The sequence below is a fragment of the Aythya ferina genome (genome assembly GCF_964211825.1).
Source record: "Aythya ferina genome assembly, chromosome: 2".
Taxonomy (NCBI): domain Eukaryota; kingdom Metazoa; phylum Chordata; class Aves; order Anseriformes; family Anatidae; genus Aythya; species Aythya ferina.
In genome coordinates this window covers 97,392,951-97,412,202 of record NC_140297.1, presented here as the reverse complement: position 1 = coordinate 97,412,202, position 19,252 = coordinate 97,392,951, and the positions used below count along the sequence as shown (strand labels likewise).

Here is a 19,252-nt window from a genome sequence, read left to right as displayed (position 1 = left end):
AAACAAACAAACCGAAAGCTTTTAAACAGCCTTGCAAGATGCTTTTAGCCACCAGCTCTGCATCTGCTCAGCTGTAGCTCCGTGCTGGCCAGAGCTAGCCCCTGCCTCATCAGAATCGCTCTGAGAAAGCTCGCCTGTGCCTGAGGCTGCACTGAGCAGGCTCTGTCGGGATCAGCTTTTGGCACAGCTGCGCAGGGCCACGGGGCTCTTCTCAAATAGCCGAGCAAGAATCCAGAATACAGTCAGAACTGTTTAACTGCTCGAACATTTAGACCCAGGAAAGCACCACACAAGATTCTGTAAAACTTTAATTTATTCCCTTCCCAAGTATCCAGAATAGAAGACCCTCTTAAGTCGGAGAAAAATGTGACAAAGAAAGAGATTACCAGGAGAGCTGTTGACATGAAGAAGAAGAGAAAAGCACGTACTACCAAGATTACACAGAAAACAACCCAAAAGTCCTATTTAATGGGATAGTGCAAGTTAACAGCATGTCTCTGGCAAGGATACCTTCATTTGGATTATAAAAGTTTTACAGAACAGAGTTAGATCAAGAGTCTGGATGGGTCTCTGGTATTTTACTCTAGCATTAGGAACGTACTGTTTGAAAGATGCTGTACAGAATGACCCACCAAACAAATGTATTTACAAGCCTGGGGAGAAAAAAATTATTTTTCAGTTTATTCAAAATAAAAATACACATAGAATTATGAAAATATAGGTTTACTATTTCCACCACACAGAAGTCAATGCTGCTGTCTGAAAGGCTTGCAAGATCATTTCAAGTTTTTAAAGTTCATCTTTTTCCCTCAATAAGGTGTACCTATGTTCACTGGGTGCCAGCTTCTGGAATGAACTCTCTGGTGGGCTGCTTGCTAAATCCTGAATTGGCTGAAAAACAGAACAAACCGTAAAAATCACTCGTTAGGCAATTTTATCATCAACTGCTTCCATTAAATGAACTTCTAACAGTTAGAGGAGTGCACAAATAGCCAGCATTCTCACAAATTGAGCTTTGCTTTAATTATTTTTCTTTTGGAGACATGCCAAAAGTCCCAAGTAGGTAAATACATATCCAGACATCAATTAAGTACCATCGGTTAAGGATATTGCATTTCAGGACATTTCCTTTGTTAGCAGATCTCAAAGGTAATGTCATCATAAGTTTCTGTACAAGTGACTTAGAAGTCTTTCAAACGCACCCTACTATTCGATTTATTCGAGTATCTGCTACTTGCTTTGAAGGTATTTTGGTCTGTGTGTTTGTTTTTGGGATACCAGTGCAGAAGTACAATCGCTGCCAAAATACTCTAAAAGTAATTTCCTGTGAAAACCAAAAGAAAAACCAAAACACCCACCTGCAACTCAGGGGACGTGTATGACTTAGGAGAGCAAGCTCCAGCTTCATTTCCAGCAGTGTTTCCACTGCCCAGGCACTCACCTCTTCCACAAGCTGGCAGGATGCCAGATAAAGATGGGAACACAAACAAAACTAGGGCACTAGATCGTGTCCCCGTCCTCCCTCGCAAAATGCACACGAGAGCCCGTGTGCAGCTCTCGGCATCCAGCCTCTGCCCAGATGTGCGCCAGGATCCAGGAAACCCACAGGCTTCCTCCCTCCCTGACCAGACTTGCTCCATGTGCTGGCCTCCAAGCGTGCCTAGCCCCAAGCCGACTGACCAGCCTGCGCCTCGGTCTCCTGCTCTGCTTGACGCTATTTCCTCCAGCTCCTCCCACTGACCTGAATTCAAGTTGCTCACTGAATGCTCACTGAATCCCAGAGCTCTGGAACAATTCCTGACTCTGCAGGCTTTCCAAAGAATGGTTTGGTTGGAAGGGACCTTAAAGCCCACCCAGTTCCAGCCCCCTGCCATGGGGGGAGAAGTCCCTTCTTTTCAGCCTACTGGATAAGAGCAAGCACCGAGGTGCTCCTGAGTTTTGTCTGAAGAAGGATCTGGAAGTTGTGTTCCTGAAGAGATCCCGGGGTGCCTGCCATGCATGTACATATAATCATCTTTAAGCAGATTTAAGTAAGGAATCTGCGTGACAAATGCAGTCTGTGACTACTATTAATGCCACTTTTTATGTGTGCTAATAAAAGTAAGAAGCCCCATTACCACTTACCACTCCCCTTAGTTGATGCTCTAATAACCTGCCTCCTGCTTGGATTGGTGACTACAAGTCAATAAATACAACAACTGGTGCTTCCCCTCAGAAGCACCCTCTCAGTATGTTGCGTGGGCTACAATGCATTTATGGTTTTATAACTATAAATATCTGTTTTCCCTACTGAAAAATCAAATAAGAGCAGCTTTATACACTCAAAGTTGTCTAGCCCAGGATCTTTCAGTGGAGAGAACAGATATTCTTACACTCTTCCTTTACACAAGGCACATAGGTGGCGTATTTCCCTCTGATGCTCTCCCTCCCTTTATCCAAGAGAAGCTTTTAACGAAAGAGCAGAGCAGAAATGGCAACATCATGTTTCTGTAGCAGATTTCTCTTTCAGAAATAAAGTACAGCTATGACAAGGGAAAAAAAAAAAGCAGTCTTCACTGAATGGCCAAACTACACGTATTTGTGGTAACCTTACCTGACCAGGTGCTACATCAGTTGGATCAGGGCCGTGGTGAAACTCTCTATGCAATTTTCCAGAATGCAAGTCTAGTACAAATTGCTTCAGTTTACCTGGAACTCTGCAACAAATTAAACAAACACCCACGTGGTTATGAGGAGGTAAGTCCAACCACAAAGTGTACTGTTCCGAGTGGCCAACTTCTGTCCACCTGGCACACCGCCTTCACTTTCCAGCCATTCACACCGGCCGGAAAGCAAACGGTTTGTTAAGGTATCCCACCAGCTTCTTTTTCTTCCCCGTCTCTCGAGAGCCCAGTGAGTATTTCATCTTTTCAATAGCTCCCACCGCGCCGTAGCAGCCAATAACTTCATTGTGCACTCACTTCAGCTCCCCACCAGCCGTAATGTAAGGGAGAACAGCGGGCTCCAAGTGCACAGTTCCCAGATACAAATGACAGCCGGGCAGCAGTATTGACAAAACAGCTCTGAAAGGCTCTCTGCTGCCCGAGTCACTGCGCGTACACGAGAGATAAGCACTAAGAGGATATCAATTCAAATCTAATCTGAAATCATCTGCTGTCACCCACAGCAAACGTGCTAAAACTACAGCATCCAGTTTTATTTGCGAGATGTCAAATAGACTGAAAAGCTTAGGAGGAGGAGTTGATCTGATAAGCATCAAAGATGGGATTAAAAAAAAAAAAATCAGCATGAGCAGCACATGTGCAATCAGAAGACAGCTGATGGAGCTAAAAGATGGAGATGGGTGTTGTAGGGAGCCCTTCGTTAGGCCAATTAGGAAAGTGGGACAAAGCGGGGTGAGGCTGGCTACCAGCTGTATTCCGGATCATCACTCAACCCTACAGACAAAAAGTAGCGTCAGGTCCTACAAACAGTAGGAAAGCTGCTCCTTGGGCTCCCAGGAGCCTACGGGTCAGCCACGCTGCTGAAGACATCACTCTCCAACCTCTTCTCCTCCCCAAATGCAGCAAGGGCATCTGGTGCCTGCAGCCCCTTGTAGCTCCCCAGTTCTCTCTGAAGAACTCCAGCTGATTTGTTGAACTGTCCCTGTTGTCACCTCCAACCAAAGAAAGAGAAGAGGCCAAAGGAAGAGAAGAAAATGCTGGATGAAGGTCTGATGTGACACTGAGGTGGCTGTTCTCCACATCACAACTCTCTAAAGAGGACAGCAGCAATACCAGTTGAGGCAATCAAAGTTTGGGTATCCAAACCCTACAGGTTGGTGGCAGCAGTGCCATTACGAGAAAAAAAAAAAAAAAAAAAAAGACCAGAAAAATGTACTGAAATGGCAGAAATCCTCACAGGTAAAGCAAAGTCCTAGCATTAATATTTTACACGATCTCCAAGCACCATTTGTTACGTACTTCTAAGCACCAGCTCAATCTCCCAGAGCAAGGCTGAATAATTATTTATCGCCAAGCAACTGTCTCCAACCCTGACATCTCTCTCATCTTCATTTGTATGTAACAACTGGTACACAAACGGGCAAGTAGCTGTCAGGATTCTGGTAGTGCTTCACAGAAACAGAACGTGTAAAACACGTCACATGGAAGCCTAAACTAAACATCTCTATTACCCCTCTGCAAGAGACAATGATTTATTTTAGGACTGCTTTCAAAGTGACAATGAAAAGAGTGCTTTCAAAATGCAAATCATGCTTTTTTTTTTTTTTCTCTTTTTAAAGCACTGACATGTGAACATGATCTTCTTCCGAAAAAATAGGAACAGAAGGAGCAAAATAATCACTATCAACTTCAACATGCATAGCTTTCGATAGTTGGAAAGCACTATTACAGCTGCAGTTATAAAATAAATCAACAGACTGCACTTCTAGCCTGAGGAGAATTATGGGGAAAAGGTGGGGTTGAACTCTCCTTCCAGATATAATAGTCAATATTCCATATTGACCTGAAGACAAAACCAGAACACTTGAGGATTTCTTCAGAGCCCTGAAGATGTGCACACATCTTCACTCCTCAGCAGAACTGGGGAGGCTAAACATCTGCTTCCTACGACTGCTTTCAAGGCAGTACAATATGAAGAGACAGGCTGATGTAAAGAGGAATTGTCAAAGGGGTATTTCAATTAAGCCCAACACTTCTCTCTCATATTTTATTGAGATAATGCCACTGATCAACTGTTTTACACACTTTACTTTGAAAACTTCAGAAACTCGGGCAATAAGGATTTCTTTGCCACCATTCCAGGCAACACAGGAAGGTTGGGATCGCAGAGCAGGAAAAACCAAGCCAACAGGCTTCTTACACGGGGCATTTTACAATAATCATTGCATAACAGCAGTTAGACATCGTGTGTTATTTGAAAGCTTTTAAGGTTAATTGCTACATCCAGAGCAATGGTAGTAAAACCACCATGTCAGGTTGCAAATACTTAAGTATTAAGGAAAATAGCAAAACTTTGAAAGAGTAGCAGCCATCTAAAAACTTAATGCGAGATAAGTTATCTACCATAAAAGCAACAAACTCCATTTAAGCAAATACATCACACCCAGTCATATCAGCTTAAACTCTTACACTGACTTGCACACAGGCAGCTTTACCTATCCCAGATTTATTCATCTTCCTATTATAACCCTATTTAAAACGTAGGCATGTGTTTGCCTTTGTTTGTCTCAACAGAAAAAATAACGTGCGCAGAGAAGAATACTTACGAGAGGTCACTGAAGTCTGGGAAAACATACATGTGCCTAAAGCTGTCAATAGCAATAACCGGACAGTCTGCTGGAGTCTTCTGAATATGGAGGAGGGGGTGCCTGAATTTATCACAGTCAGCGTGGAGGAAGTTTATTGTACCTTGAAAGAGTGAGCAAAGAAAAATCCATGTTAGAATTTATTTTAATTATCCTGAATCCTACTCTAAGTGTTTTCACAAATAGTACAAAGGTGGAGATACTAAATAGAAACAACATGCAAAACTTGAAAACAGATTTAAATAACTAGACATAATAAAAGAACAGATTTTCTGAAAGTGCTTTTGGCTACAACGTAAGCTGAAGTTTTGTTTTAATGCCCTCTCAAACTCAACTCTACGTTGAGTTCATCTGAAAAAAAATTATTGTAGCAATAAGGAGTTGATACAAACCTTTTTCACTTATTAACTGTCGTGCAACCTCCTGTTGGAATTTCTCTAAACTCTCCAAGTCATCCTTCATGTGGAAAAGTATGAGAAAAGGAAGGCCTTCTTCTGTCAGTTCCTGCACAGAAAACAAAAGACAAGATTCATTTCTTCCATTTCCTAAATACACTTCAAGTGATTCCAGCAGCTTTCAAAGTCAGCAAGATCTCTGCTTTAGAAACACCAGAAAAAAAAACATGACTAAGGACATTAACTGCTGACCTTTCATCTCAGACACTCGTTTTACCCAGGTAATTCTGTTTCTTTCCTACTCATCATACGTGGCAGTTAAAAGATGCAAGTATCTCGTTATTAACATTTTAGAAGTTGGTGATTTCTTAGCATAACTCAACAAATGAGTATCTTTAATTATCTCCATCCTCAAGAAAAAAAAGCAGAAGCTAATGACATGGCTGTAGCGTTTACAATCAAGTACTACTCCTTGCCAATGAGCGTGCCCTGACTGGTCAACTGCGTAAAGCATCGTAATGAAACTCACATGCTGATGCATTACTAAAGGTGAGAAACAAATGAAAATCTTTTTTGGACAGGCAAGCCTTAATTCCTTGTAGGAATGCATTCTTGAATCCCGAGTGCCTTCTAAAGATCTCTCTCCAGGGACAGGTAATTACGCTTTCCTTATCAGCACGCAGCCAGTTTCATGGTGGACATGAAATTGCCAGCAGCCTCCTTCCAAGCAAGCCTGCAAATCAGTCTTTCAACAGCAGGTTCCAAAAAATCCTCATAACTTCAGTGCTCTTGACAAAACAAACTTCCCAACCCATCATTAAAATAACCACTAATCACATTATTTTTAATGTAAAATTCATAGTAGAGATTGTTGCATTTGTATTGAAGTATTCTAGTGCCATAAACACAGCTTAAGTCACATCACCCCCTAGCTCTGCTCTGTAGGGTTGTGCAGTACATATTAAGAGCCTATTTAAATACTCTGTAATTTCAGCAGGCAGAAATCTCAATCTTAGCATGTTTAAATTTGTTTGGGTAACAGCAACACCGAAATTTTTTAAACAACGTTGCCAGGCAAAACATCGGGTTGGAATTGAAAATATTTGCCTGAGTAAACGGGAAGGGAAGGTTGCAAGAACCACCAGAGAAGCCAAGACAACGTGCTGCAGACTGACAGCGATGAAACCTTGGCTTCCAAGGCTCAAAAATTCAACTTCCCCATGGGAAAAGTACACTGAAAATCTATCTCACAGGTCTAAACACAATGGCACGTGGTAGCTTTTACGTGGCGACTGACTGAGTGGCGAATGAAGATGAATATTTGTTTAACTAAGAACTTCCCGACCTAAGTTGGCGGTGTCGACTAGGTCGTACTTCAATTGTTTTGTGCATCCCACCCTGCTCCTCCCTCATGCAAATGGAAGTGTTGTGCATGCCCAGAGAAGCAGGGTTACGTACGGGGCACGTTCAGGGTAAAAATTAAGAACTTGCGTGAACTGAGAACAGATTCTTCCATCATGCGACTGATTCTTTGCTTCAAAACCAAGGTGGGCAACGTGCTGTGATTCATTAGACACGTAACAGAGTTTCTAGCAGATGCTGTGGCTATATACAAATGCTCCTTCTGACATACTTTGAATTTGCTAATAGTATGTTGTTTTTCCCCTGTTTATTTCACAAAAAAAAGTTATCATACAGAACTGGAAATGGGTAAAAAAGAAAAGTAAGCCATGAAAGGAAAAAGACAAGCATTGTAAGAAAATAAGGATAATTAGAAGAAAAAAAATGTTTAAATGCATGCCCCCAAATCCCATGTTATGAATTACAGCAAAAAGCAAAATCCAAGGAAAAGGAGATGTGAACCTAAAAAGATTAAGAAGGTATCAGTGCTTAAATCCATTGACCAAAAAAAAAAACAAAAAACAAAAACCACCAAACAACAACAACAACCCCACATTTTTTTTAATTATGATTCACAGAAGTAGCCAGCTCCATAAATGGTTAACACTATTTAACCATATCTTGTCATAACGTTTGCAATTTACATGAATAAAAATAAAAATACAGTCTCTACCCAAGGTGTTACACACTTACATGTACTTACAGACACATCCTTACACATGTATGCTCTTAGTGTCCAACTGTCCACACTCATCAAGTCTCCAGACACTTTTTATACGACCTATATGCATGATTATATATTTTTTTAAACACTGCCAGACTAAAAATTTATCATAAATTTGCCTCCAGTGAACTTCAAGTCTAACTGCAAAGCTCCAGAACAGTGAGAAAGCCACATGACAACTACTTTCTGCAAAAAGCAAAGCATGCAGAAGGTTGTTGGGCATGAATTAAAGACCCTGAAAGACACGTTTTAGTTTTGAGAAGAAAATCCCAGAAGTAGAAAGGTAGAAAGAATTCTTACCTCCCCATTTTCAAATGTAATTTCCCGAACTAGTGGTACACATTTATCTTGTGTCCATGCATAAATCAAATCAAAATTGGTTAGAGAGCCTAAATATACCATATCTGGGGCATTTTCCTGTTGAAAAGAAAAATACTAGTTGAAAAACAGTAAAAATGACATTCCTACCGACCTGACATAAAGGTGACAACATCTAGACAAATATAAAAAAAACAATCTTATGCCCATATTCAACTGCCATGCACGTAACACTTCTATAAGCTACATTACAGAAATACAAGCAAATAACTGTATGATCACTTATGCAATCAGCTCCACTTCCTAAGACAACCTACGAGGTATAAACTTCTGCCAGGTGGAGAAATATCTCCACACCCTTATTTTGTGCATACCACCCTACTCCTCCATCACGCATTTACATCAGATGTAATCTAAATGCAGATACTGAGCTCCTAAAGAATCAGCAAGAACACCTCACAACATAAAACTCACACACACAAAATCCCTTAGGACTTGAAATTGGTATCTTACATTTGCTTTGCCAAAGATATGAATAAATAGTAAATTTTCCTTTCCTTTTCCTTTCCTTTGTTCACTAATAGTTTTAACTCAGCATTCAGTGCTACCAACTTTTAAACGTTATTAAAAGTTTTGGTTAACACCAAGTAAAGCCCAGTTGTTGTGGTCTGACCCGGCTGGCACCCAGCCAAAACCAGGACAACAGCTTACTAAGCTGAGGGCATGATTAAACACACATTGATGCAGAAATGCCATATAAGCCTTGTAAGTTAATAAAATGTTTTGGCAGAAAAAGGTTTGAAGTCCCCTTTCACCTTAGGTTATTGTCTTTTTTTTTTTTTTTTAAATAATAATTATTATTATTATGTAAGCAACTTTTTTTTCCCTTAACATAATTAAGGAAGGAGCATACATTCAAATATTATGTTTCTAAGAAGTCTTGCAGGTTTTCCTCTGTACCGAAATGTTCCTCAAGCTAAACTATGGGAGTTTGTTAACATGCTGGTTTATTTTTATTTTTATTTCTTAAATGAAGAGAACTGCTTGTAGTTCCCCAATGAGCTAAGCCACATAAGAGAGGCAAGTGATAGCCAGAAAACTGCCACTTGCATTGAGAAATGGACGGTTCACCAGATGTTGAACTTCAGACTTTTTTTTTTTTTTTAAAGACTCCTACAGGACACAGAATATCTACATATACACATATAGAGGTATATATGAGATAAATTGACTACTTTTCTAAGGAAAAAAACAATTTCTGGACACTGAAATAAAAAACGTCAGATATAGGTTTTGTACGCTTAATTGGCAACAAGTATTTTTCACTGACTGAAACATCAGTTCCTTAGACCCTATTTTTTTTTCACTCTAGCAATGAAAGAAAATTAGAGATACAGCAACACACTGAATGGTCTGAATACAGTCTCCATTAGTTCATATTGATATACAAAGATAATTAGCAGAATAAAATACAGTTACACTTACCCCTGGTGGCTTGTAGATTACATTGTCTCCGCTAAATCTCTCTGCTTTTGAAATAGCCCTACAACAAACCAACCAGTAAGCATGTCTCGGCACAGACAAACAAAATAACCGATACCAAAAGTCATATTTTAATTTGCTATCTTCACTACATTTTTCCTTCAAAATGTAGTGAAGATAGCAAAATGTAGTGAAGATGCTCGATCTTTAAAGGAAAGTGACTCCACAGATCCCTGGTCAGGCTAGGTGAGAGGGCAGCAATGGAAGCAGCAAGCCATACCCATAAGATGAGAAGTTTGGAGTAGAGGCATCAAAGAGCAAGTGCTGAATGCTGCTAGAATTTTGGATATGAGATCAGCGGAGAGCAGTGTTAATGAATTGATATGACCTTGTAAATTAAAAAAAAGAAGTAATAATTAAATACTCTTTCTTAAGAAAGGAAAGGAGAGAAATGGATTTTTGTTTGTATTTATTCTTCCTGTTCCATTGTTTACATTGGAAATTTACATCTTATCTACCTTGATAAAGCAGGGCTTTGCTAAACTCTGCTGGCACAGTTAACGAGAAGGCGGAGAGCAAACAAGCCCACACTAGATCCGTTTTGAGGATAAAATGGACAGAGAGCACAAGATGCAGCCTGTGGCTTCTGACCACTGATGGTGCACGTGTGCCTGGAGAACACATGCAGTTCCTCCCAGATATTCAGCTCAGCATTTCACCTTCGTGAATTCCCCCCTTGCCTCTGGTGTATTTTGTGGTTCCTTAATCCCAACCACTACAGAGCATCCCAAAACTACCCTGAATCCCAGAACTGATCATCTCTTATTTAAAGGGATGGGGACTGCTATGCATGCAACATCAGAAAGATGCCATGCCTTGCTGGGCCAGCTTAATTGAAGCTGGCAGAACAGACCCAGCTGGCTGATTTTGCCTCCAGAGAATGAGCTGAACCACCTATTTCTTCTTCTTGCACAGACTAGGCAAGGAAAGCACCTCTGGGAAACTTAGCTAAGTGTTCAGCTTCTTCAGTTACAGTATCTCTTCTGTGGACTCAATATAAACATTGCTGAAGACTGATTAAGAGAGAAGGAAGGAAAAAACAAAGTAAAATCTCAATTTATCTTGCTGCAGGAGGAAGTGAATCTCCCAGAGGTCTGAAAAAAACTGGAGGGCAAAGCAAAAAAAAAGACGTCACCAGGCTTAGCTCCAAGTACCCGTGTTTCATTTACTTGACCCAGTTATCCTTCTTGTATCATGTACCAGAGACACCTTGCTTAGTATGTTACACCTATCACTATTTTCACCAGCTTAGAGATGATTTTAAAATGCATTTTTGTATTCCAGACATGACTGCTCCGAGAACACAAAATTAGGCTTCTTTGTAATCATCATCACTGAGGTGAACTCACGTCCCAATCAATCCTTCACCAAATAACAAGGAAGTGAAGACATTCAAGCCCCTGTCCAATCACTGGTGATGAACTCGTAATACTATTTTAGAAAATAAAAGCTATATTTATAGCTTTATATATTATATTATTAATTTTTATTATATTAATTATTATTATATATTTATATATTATAGCCCTGTTGTGGACCCCCCCAAAAGTCCTCTTCTGTGTTCTTCCATTTCAGTAGCTGCAACTGTGACTGATTTGTTTCAGACAAGTCAAACTATGAAAATACTAAACGCCTGAAGATACTCCTTTTTTAAAACAACTCAAATGGAAACACCAGCGGTTTGTGTTTCACTCCTCCTTGAAGCAATAACCTAGAAAGCAAACCTTTTGGAACCATGTCAACCCCTCACATTTGCTTGCTGAAATTAAAACAGTTCTCAGATATGCCATTTTTTTCCCCTGAATTATCTACAATTCGTCACAGACCTGTAAGATAAACTTATTTTTTGGCGGCTTGTTTTGTGTTTCTGCATTTGACTTTGTATGCTGCAGCACAAGAGCACAAAGCCATGTTTTTAACTACTATGAACGTTTCAGATTTGCCCTACTGTAAAATAAACCTCTAAATACCAGCTCTGGTATCTCTTCATCAGTATACCTCCTATCTCCTTCTCCTTACAACTCTTCTCTCACTCGTCTTGCTCTGTGGTCCCCACAAACTGTAACAGAGTTGTAAAGACCAGCTGATTTCAGAATAATTATCTAGATGATCCTAAACTAAGCAGCACTAATGCAGTTTTAAAATAAGCTATTACAACTACCTGAGGCCAGAACCACGTTAACATAGCAGGGAACTGTTCTACCTTGACTGAGTTACTTTTTCCTGCCAAACTCATCTGTTTCACTTTTAACCTATGAGAAGTTTGAACACGATGGCTCACGTTACTGCCAGATCTGCCTTACCACAACACCTGCCAAACTCTTTGTTCATCCCCAAGTCAGAAATCCCTCCCAGGGCTTGTCGAGAGGCTGAGTCAGAAGTAAAAAAGTAACTTGAGAGGGGAAAAAATAATTCTAATAGTAACTCAGACTGGCTGCCCTGAGAACCAGAACGGATGCAGTTGTCAGAAAACATGCTTGAGATAATGGCCACTTCTTTGGGATGAGACTGACAGACCAACATCAGCTGCACAAGATCGGATTATTCTCCCATGGCCAAGCCTGTTTACACAGACATAGGATATCTAATTAGGAAGTGGAATAAGGGAGAGCCACCTGTACTCAATGTATCTTACAAACACTCCCCTCTTTGCCTCCAAGACTTTTACAAAAAAAGGACTTCAAGAGGCATAAGAGACTGACAAAAAATTTCTTCAGACAGATGAAATTTTCTGCCTTGATCCAGTTGCTTCGCTATTCCTCATGCGCTACATCCAATTCAAAAAACCCTTAGGGCAACTGTATGTGGTATAAAAGCTGGTATAATCCATACCAATTCCTGATCTTGCAACTGCGGGTAGACTGCAAACCACTGCATTCACATTAATGCCCAATCACTTTAAATTGGTTGCTGCTGGCACACTGAACACTGCAGAAAGAGTCTGTAATTGCATTTTATTATGCTACTTAAAAAGAAAATCACTCACTCCCAATTTATTCTGCTTTCCCCAGTGAATGTATTTTAATATTTTTAAACATTGGTGTAAATCTGTATAACAAGGAGAAATTTGAATTTCTTAAGGTTGTTCCAGGCTAACACCACGTAGCTCATCAGTACAATTGCCTTGTAATTGCCAGAAATCAGGCCCTTTTTTTTTCTCCAAGCCCAAGAGGAAACAAGCAAGAAACTCCTGAATTACTCTTTACAAGGGTAAAAAAAAAAAAAAAAAAAAAAAAAAAAAAAACTACAAAAAGAAAGAAGACTATGAAAACAGTAATATCGTAAAGAAAAAAAAAAAAAGATTGTAAAAAAGAATCAGTCAGTAAAGCTACAAAACTGATAAAGTTTCTGCCAAGAACTTTCCCAACTCTTCTTTACTTATTCCCCTGCAAGGAAGCAGGAGCTTTGCGACACAACTGTCCAGCAACCTCCCCTAAAACCTTCCCAGTTACATTTAAAATGATTGAGAAAGAGCAACAAAAAGGAAGAGGAGGTAAATCGGTTAGATTTCACAACAAGCATTAAGATTAAAGTTTTCTTCCTCCTTCTCCTCCACTTTTCTCAGTGCATTTATCTGAGGATGCCTAGTCTCTTCAGTTATACCACACTGAAATTATTAAAAGAAATCCATTTAATTAAGCCATATACAGTTCATTAACATAGTTTCAGTAATGAAGTCATGCAATTGAAGCATTAAAAAAAAAAAAAAAAAAACTTACCCAAAGGCAGACAGGAATACACAATCATCATGCAAAATATTCGCTACTCTTTCAAAAGTTCTGTAATTGTCGGAGTCCTTTTGCTCAAAGTATCCAATGATATTTCTTCTACTGCGCTGTAAAAGCAAAGGTTATATTATAAAGTTATCTCAAATTACCAGAAACTATCAATGCTCCCTAATGACATTAAATACAGAAATGTTGTTCATTCAACAGTCCAAAACATTTCTTCTTGCAGTCAGATGGTGTGTATTAATAAAAAGACTAATACTTTAATATTCAGAATCACCGTGTCAAATACGAGATACAATTCATTTCAAGTGATTAAAAGTAAAAATAAGTAATTTGGTAGTGGTATTACTGTAAGTAAACTAATGCAGTTGGAAGACTGATTATATTGGAATAATTCCTAATACTGGAAGTATTTTTTTTTTTTTTTAATACTCGTTCAAAAAGTCACTCATAATATTTCTGAAAGGAAAATCCCCAAAGTATTAAACGTGTACTTCAAATACATTGTCTTTCCCTTGTTCACCAAAAAAAACACAAACATATTTAGGAGGAAGAAAATCAAAATCCTTACATCAGCAGCATTAATTTCTTCCAAATCCTGGACCTCCCGAATAGGATTGCTCTTCTGCTGCCTGATATAGTCTGCTATTGCTGTCACAGACCTCTGGCCCCTGTATTCTCTCTTCATCATCATTCCATTCCGGAAGAGCTTCAGTGTTGGGTATTTGCTTATCCTGTATCTCTGAGCTATATCCGCTAAAAAAGAAATGAAGAAAAAAACCAACCCTGAGCACAGTATCTTATGTATTTATTTATACATGCACATAGAAGGGGAATCTCTGAGCCAGCAGCCCACCTCTTCAAAGAAGAAACTAAAAAAGTCGCTGTAGGGGAGAATGGATAGCAGCTATATTATGTATCTTCATAAAAAAATCATGACCAGAATTTAGGCAACTAAAGACTCTGCTAAACTATATTCACATAGTACACTTCTTGTGAACAACTACAAAAAGCAGCTGAAGTTTAAGACTATGACAGTATAGCAGGAAAATGAGAATCTTAAAAGCTCCCCAAATCTGAGTCAATCCACACAAGCACATCTTAATAAAACAAACCACACTGTCTTTTATTTTTTTAAGCTTATTATGATTTTTATCTCACTTACAGTGCTGGAAATATAATCGTCACCTCTTCTGTTCTAGAGAATGTGGATGTGCAAAATATTTCTTTTGGCTTACAAGTCCAGAAGACAGCTGTGACAAATCCTGAGCTATTCAGGTTTTGAAGATTTCAGCTTTCGACACTAAGAACATCTGTATACAAGTAGTGTCGGCATTCCCTTCGAGACTGTTCTTCATTCACGTCTGTCCAAGGAGCTCAACTTTGTTTTAGCCCTGAACTGCCTTCATGAAGCAAGACCTGTTTTTACAACAACCTTTTGTATAGTGCAGAAACTATTTTTGTGCCTCTCTAACATCCAACAGCCACTTTAAACGAAGTTCATAAGTACTTAATAGCTTTAAATGTTTTTCCCTCCTTCAGATGCGGTCGAAGTTCAGCAGAAAGCTTCAAGAAGTTTTACAAGGAGCGAATGGAGAAACAAGGTGATTGTATAAGCTTTGGCTTCTTAGGAAAACAGGGCTAAAAACAAATAGTACAGACAAATCATGCAACGCCAAATAGATTTCCACATCCACATAATTTTGTTTAATTATGTCCTTCTGTTTTCTCCTCCCCACAAATATATCTGAAAACAAAATACCTCACTGCCCGTATGAAAACTGGGTGTCCTCTATTAAAACACCAGGACGGGACACAGTTTACCTGAGCATCAATCACGTTTGTACCTAAAAGCCAACTGAATCTCAAGGTATGATCACTCGGACCATTTTCCAGAGTTGCCTCGTCCTCGGAGGTGATTAATTCTAGTCAGCCACTCCTCTTCTGCTTTCCTTTCTGCTTTTTTCTCTTTCAAGGAAAGAGAAAGTGAACTTTAATAGACCAATTTATCCTTTGGAGACACAAGTTTTCTTCAGACAGCAGAAGAGAGGAAGATATAGAAACTGAGGGCTGAAGGCACATCTCACCACCTTCCCCAGGATCACAGACCAGCCGAGCTGAAGGGACCTCTGGAGGCCACCAGGCCCAACGCCCTGCCCGAGCAGGGACACCCACCTACAGCAGGCTGCCCAAGAGGCTTTGCAAGATCTCCAAGGTGGGAAACTCCACCACCTCTGAGCAACCCGCAGAGTGAACAAGGACTTCCTGACATTCAGATGGAGCCTCCTGTGTTCCAGCTTGTGCCCTTGGTGCTTCTTAGCTTTTCACAAGCTCCTTCGAAGTCCAAGCGTACATCTCAAGTGATCTGGATTGGCCCCACAGTGTAAGGGCAAGTAAATGAGGGTCAGGCTGGATTCTGACCAGCAGCATATCTGGAACAGTGCTGAAAAATGTGAAGATTAACCCTGACAAGAACGTCACTTCTTCTTGATTACATATTTACCACGAAGCAGATTTGCTATCTTACTCCTACTCTGTTCCTTTTTTAAAGAAATGAGACAGAAGTCCTTTGTAAACTATTATTTAAAGGCAGTTGTCACAAGCAACGTACTGAAAATGGGGAGCTAACATACATCTCTTAGCTGCAAAGGAAAATTAAAATCCCATGCAACTTATGTCCTCCAGAACATAACGCTCTCCGTCTCATTTAGACTTATTAGGGAAGAAAAAACATTCAGTGAGAACACTCAGTGAAACCATCAGCAGCTTTAATTGCTGTGAAGAAGTTATCACTTGCAGCTTCAGTTGCCGAAAACTATCTTTGTACCAGTCTGAGAACTTAAGATTTGCATGGCAGGGATGAGAACCACATTTACTCCACCAAAACCTTCTTGAATATGCCTCCAACCAGCAAGCTCAGGAGCTCACAAAGCCCAGTTCCTAACATGCCTCACTATAAAACAGAGAAAATTGATAGGTTGAATTGTGGCATGAGAAAGGATTTGACTTGTTTCCCAAATATCCTGTCAGTTTTTAATGCACTGATTAAAGTTAAGGCAAAGACATTTTACCCCTTAATTCAGGGTACTTTTATTTCAAATTAATATTAGTTTCTCAAAGAAAGACAAAACACCTATCTACATATTCACTATTAAGTATCAAATCAGAATTTTTTTTTCCTTTCAAATGCTGCTACTTTCTAGTTGAAGCATGTAAGAGCTGCCTGCAAGAAGCCAGGAAGTACACTGGGGGAAGGATCACTTCGTATTTACTCACCAGAAGAAAAAGTACACCAGCAACCAGCAAACTGGCCATTTGCTGCCTTTCTCTTTTTGATAGAAGGACCTTTGGCCTGACTGTCTGGCAGCTTATCAAGATTTGACCAGGGTCTGGTGAAAGACAAGGAGCCCTACATATCAAGGTTTCCCCCCGGGCCTCTCAGAAAGACATTGAGATTAAAGACTGTTACTACACTACAAACCTCCGCAGCAAGACAACAACAAAATTACCCTTTTTTCCTCACAACGTGGACTTTTTCTTCATGTTGTTTCCATAGTTATATGAGGATGCACGTGTTGTGTCTTAAGAGGTCTTGAACATTACCTGCGACTAAGACTGCAGTCCCTAAAGCCGTGAATCTTCATCAAGCATGGACATTGTGTAAAAAAAATGATGGTAGTAAAATTCCCACTGCCAAGACTGAATTCAAACATCATTTCATAAGTCAGAACTTGCATGCTCTTCATAAATTACACTGAGATCCCATGAATACTGGTATTTGAACTAACACAGAGAGATGACAGTCCTACAGAAGGAAGTGTTTGAAAACCATCCTTTTACAAAATATAAAATGCAAGTGCATGAAAAACTGTTTGAATTCATTCAGAAGTCAAACAGAGTAAATCTTAAATGTTTCATTAAACCCTGGCATTTGATACAGGTAGAGTTAGCACAAGCAGAGCAACTACATTATATTCCTTTTAAAATTGGAAATACATAATGCAAATACATGGAATATTGTTTGAATTCATTCACAGATCACATTAGTTATAGTAAATCCTAAATTAATTTTTTAAAATATTTCCAGCCATTCTCACTGACCATTTTCTGATGAGCAAAGTTATTCGCTACAGATGAGGCTGATCTACCTAAAGAAAGAAAAAGTCTCCCAGCTACAACTTCATATTTTCTTTAAATGGTACAAACCTGGAATCCATATTTTGCCCAGTTACTCATTAAATCACTGGCCTTCTGCCTGTGCCACCAGAATGGTTTCAGGCTAGTTACAAGAGGAAGCGACTGACATACTCGACCTTTTTCTCATCTCCTATGAATCAGAAGCTTGAAGCAGAGCTCAGATGACTGCTGAATTCAAGTGACTCTCTCCTCCCTGTTTCACATGTGTACACGTTGGCATGAAACCATTCCTAAGCTGCCCGGACCTTCTCCCATTAATTCAATATGCTCCAACACGAATGTCTTTGTGGTTGCTCAGTTCTCTTTACAAATGCATTGTATCGATACTTATCCTGAGCTATGGGAGAAAAGAGACCAAGAACAAACCCAAGCTACTGCATTCCTTAATTTTTAGGTGATTGTTATAGGAGCTGTGTAGGGTGCATCCCTTCTTTGCCTCAAAAGCTGTATCAGTATTGGCATAAACCAGTAAGTTAGCTCGACTTTGCTGCACCTAACACTGATCTGTTTTTTGTGTGTCAGACCATCTTAGCTCTTCCTCACCCTTGTGCAATACTTTCTGTCTTAAAGGCAGCAAACTCCTTCAGCTGCATATTGGAAGCAGAGACTACTCGCAAGACCTGGAGAGATCCATATAAAGCAGAGTTAGAAAATACCAGGAGAGGCCATCTAAATTAGGCATCCTACACCGATGACTACAATGCTGGCGACTTGCAGGTTGGCCCGAAACAGGTAGAAGAAAAGCAATCGATGATCTACATCAAACTCAGCCAGTAAGAAGCTGGCAAACAGCAAATCCAGACCACCTTCTGCTGTAAAGGAGCATTCACAACAGCCTTGCCTTCTCTTAGCGGGGCCTCATCAGTAGGTATCCCATAACCTTTTCCCACAGCCTAACAAAATGGCTCTCCTGAGGAGAGCCATCAGCAACCTCTCAACCTCTTTTATTTTACCTAAAGATAACTTTCAGCCTGATTATTTTTTCCCCACCTGAAATGGCAGGAATGAGACAAACACACTTCTGCTTGTTTACAGTTTCATTTAACTTCATTTATGAACCCCCAAAGTCATGACATTGAAGTATTTTGCTTAAAGGCACAGCAGCAATACAGTCTTAATAATTTTTATGACTAACATTAGCACACACTACGGGAACTGCTAGACCCAAAGAGCTCAGCAGCTCACTAACATACTTCAAAAGAACAGGAGATCCCAAAAAAGTCTGTCTAGCAAAGCACCTCTCAACATCCCACTTTTATTTCAAAGATTGATTCAAACCAGCTATTATTTTTTTTTTTTTTTTTTTTAAAGCCAGGAACCTCTTTGTGTAAAAGAAAATAATAGTAATAGTAGGTGTTAAACGCCTATATGTATTTGAGTTCGTAAGGATTCTGTCCCAGAAATCCTAATTTTGAATTCATAGAAACTGTTCATAACACAAACTTTCCTCCAGAAACATGAGTTCTTCTGTATTGCAATATTCACTCACCTACAGAACAGAAACATCGTAAGTCAATAGTACTAAGTAGGTTTCTAACTTTGCTGCTTAGTTGTGTTAACAAAAAAACCACAACCACCCTCAAATAAACAAAAACAAACAACAAAATAAAACCTTCCTAATAATGTATATGCAGAA

General features: G+C 39.6%; 1 protein-coding gene across 2 annotated transcripts in view; it reads right to left on the bottom strand.

The window, feature by feature from the left end:
• Positions 1 to 295: 295 nt before the first annotated feature.
• Positions 296 to 19,252, bottom strand: part of ERP44 (endoplasmic reticulum protein 44) — a 44,975-nt gene continuing 26,018 nt past the window's right edge. For both annotated transcript variants that reach the window (XM_084510159.1, XM_084510160.1), the window contains exons 5-12: positions 13,991 to 14,175; positions 13,408 to 13,523; positions 9,632 to 9,689; positions 8,129 to 8,245; positions 5,701 to 5,812; positions 5,270 to 5,411; positions 2,594 to 2,696; positions 296 to 891 (exon numbers count right to left, since the gene is read on the bottom strand). In XM_084510159.1, the coding sequence (XP_084366285.1) occupies positions 790 to 891; positions 2,594 to 2,696; positions 5,270 to 5,411; positions 5,701 to 5,812; positions 8,129 to 8,245; positions 9,632 to 9,689; positions 13,408 to 13,523; positions 13,991 to 14,175 (935 nt within the window). In that variant the 3' untranslated portion in view covers positions 296 to 789. The remainder of the gene's footprint in view (positions 892 to 2,593; positions 2,697 to 5,269; positions 5,412 to 5,700; positions 5,813 to 8,128; positions 8,246 to 9,631; positions 9,690 to 13,407; positions 13,524 to 13,990; positions 14,176 to 19,252) is intronic.